This window comes from Olea europaea, unplaced genomic scaffold, assembly GCF_002742605.1.
Source record: "Olea europaea var. sylvestris unplaced genomic scaffold, O_europaea_v1 scaffold20422, whole genome shotgun sequence".
In the NCBI taxonomy this organism is placed as follows: domain Eukaryota; kingdom Viridiplantae; phylum Streptophyta; class Magnoliopsida; order Lamiales; family Oleaceae; genus Olea; species Olea europaea.
In genome coordinates, this window is record NW_019238328.1 from 1 (window position 1) to 1,929 (window position 1,929).

Sequence of the window (1,929 nt, forward strand, 5' to 3'; positions counted from 1 at the left end):
TTTTAAATGCCATGAACCTATTATTTATATAAAATATATTATCATTTGCAGAAGATATAATTTAAAAAAAGGCCTTAAGTTCATTCTGTGCAACAGTCAGAAAAGGTTTGCTTTGGAAAATGGAAATTCACCCTCCTTCGTTTGCGTTTCATTTTTAATAAACTTATTAGTTAATGAAAATGAGTGATTATTTACTTGTCTACTATAATTTTAACTTTAACCTATCCGATTCTGAGTTGTACAATTGTCGTAGTTGGGAATATTTTAAATACATAATTTCTTCGGAAAAAATCTAGCAAGTTTGTGTTCAGCATAATTAATGTACTTTTCTTGAATTTTCTTTGCAAAAGCTCAATTCTTTATTGGTTTTAGCCAACCTTTACAAATCGAGTCTTATTATGTTTGTAATTGATTTGCGCCTACACATATTTCCTGTATCTATAATCTATCTCGTTTATCAAGTGTGGACCTGATTAAGTTTCTTGAACTGGGTTAAACTGTATACCAAACAGTGTGTGTGGAATTGATTGTTGGGTGCTTAGGTGTTTTTGGTATTGGTTGGTTTGTAAAGTTGAAACTTTTTTTTTAAGTTTTTCAATTGCTTTTATCCATATGCATCTAGCATGATTTTCTTGTGTTCTTCGCATTTGCAGCCTAAGTTTTTGCCGGATTCAAGATTTTGTTATCAACCTTGGTCGGAAAATCTGGGTGTGCCTTTTCTCTTTCTTGCTGTGCTCTTTTTCTGCTGAATTTTGATCTATATATAGTTGGGGTGAGTTCTATGTAAGGGTTTAAGTTGAATTTGAGTATTTTGGCTGCTTGTTAGGAATCTATATTACACTAGAACGTATCCGATGATATGGAGAGTAATAGGAAGGAGAATATGCCAAAAAATTCAGAAGATAGGGCGAGATTAGACCAAACTTATGGATATGAGGAATCAATTCATAAAATTCATCATCCACAAGAGGGTTTGAACAATGGTTTGTCAAATGGGGCAAAAGATAAGGAGGAAAGTTCAATGGAAGTGACGGGTGTGACTGTCGATAAACCAAATGATAGGCCTTCAGATGAGCAGTTGGAAGTGTGTTCTACGCCTGAAGCAAACTACCAGAGGAGGTTCATTTTGCAGTCTTCATCTATCATAGAGCGTTCTTGGTGGAAAGATCCAAGTGTTAGTCCATCACCTCGGGGAAAAAGAGGTTTGTGCTTATAATCTACCATTGTCAATTGTTGATATGAATATGAACTTTGCAAGTAAGAATTAATTTATGTAGATCTTTAATCCTTTCGCATTCAGTCTTGATGGTTGATATAAAATTATATAATCAAAGTTCTTCACTATGGATATTTTCTCATAACATAATCTTTTCTCTGAAGTTGACTTTCGGACCTTTATTTCAACTTTGGGCAAGTTTGGCATTGATCTAGTGAAAAATCTTGGATTCAATTAGGTCTCAAGGACCACCTGAAGCCTGGAAGTTCTGTTTTATCATTTTATGTTGGATGTTCCCCGGAAAAATGAGAAATGTTTGACCGATCCTAGGGTCTTTAAATTTAGAAAGTGAATATGATTAAGTTCTCATATTTTAAATTTGAAAAAGCTTGCAAGCCTTCTGAAGGTCGAAGAACCAAATAGTTACATATCCACCACTTGTTTCTCTCAAATTTGAGAAGATCCTCCTATCATTTTATAAATCCTTTCATTACTTTATGTGTCCTTAGTTCCAAAGCTAGGAATTATGTATACATACTTGCTTTTTTCCAGCTAATTAAATACGAATGACATAAATAAGAAGAGTTTCTTTTTGTTCCTGTATGGAGTCAGGAAAAGAGCACACCCCAGATAGCAAATCCTAAAGTTCCCAAACTGTTATGAAAAATGTTGTAGCCTTAGGGTTTAGTTATTGCAATTAAGGGCTCCTATTC

General features: G+C 33.9%; 1 protein-coding gene across 4 annotated transcripts; it reads left to right on the plus strand.

Annotated features, from left to right (window-relative positions):
• The first annotated feature begins 62 nt into the window (after positions 1-62).
• LOC111379851 lies at positions 63-1,231 on the plus strand. 4 transcript variants are annotated; one of them, XM_023003284.1, is made up of 2 exons: positions 63-105; positions 654-1,231. In XM_023003284.1, exon 2 carries the CDS (start codon positions 860-862, stop codon positions 1,214-1,216), a length of 357 nt encoding a protein of 118 aa, XP_022859052.1. In that variant the 5' UTR covers positions 63-105; positions 654-859; the 3' UTR covers positions 1,217-1,231. The 4 variants fall into 4 exon arrangements, with proteins under 4 accessions (XP_022859052.1, XP_022859050.1, XP_022859051.1 ...); XM_023003282.1 differs by lacking the exon at positions 63-105 and having other exon boundaries at positions 112-708; positions 827-1,231; XM_023003283.1 differs by lacking the exon at positions 63-105 and adding an exon at positions 112-557.
• Positions 1,232-1,929: the final 698 nt, after the last annotated feature.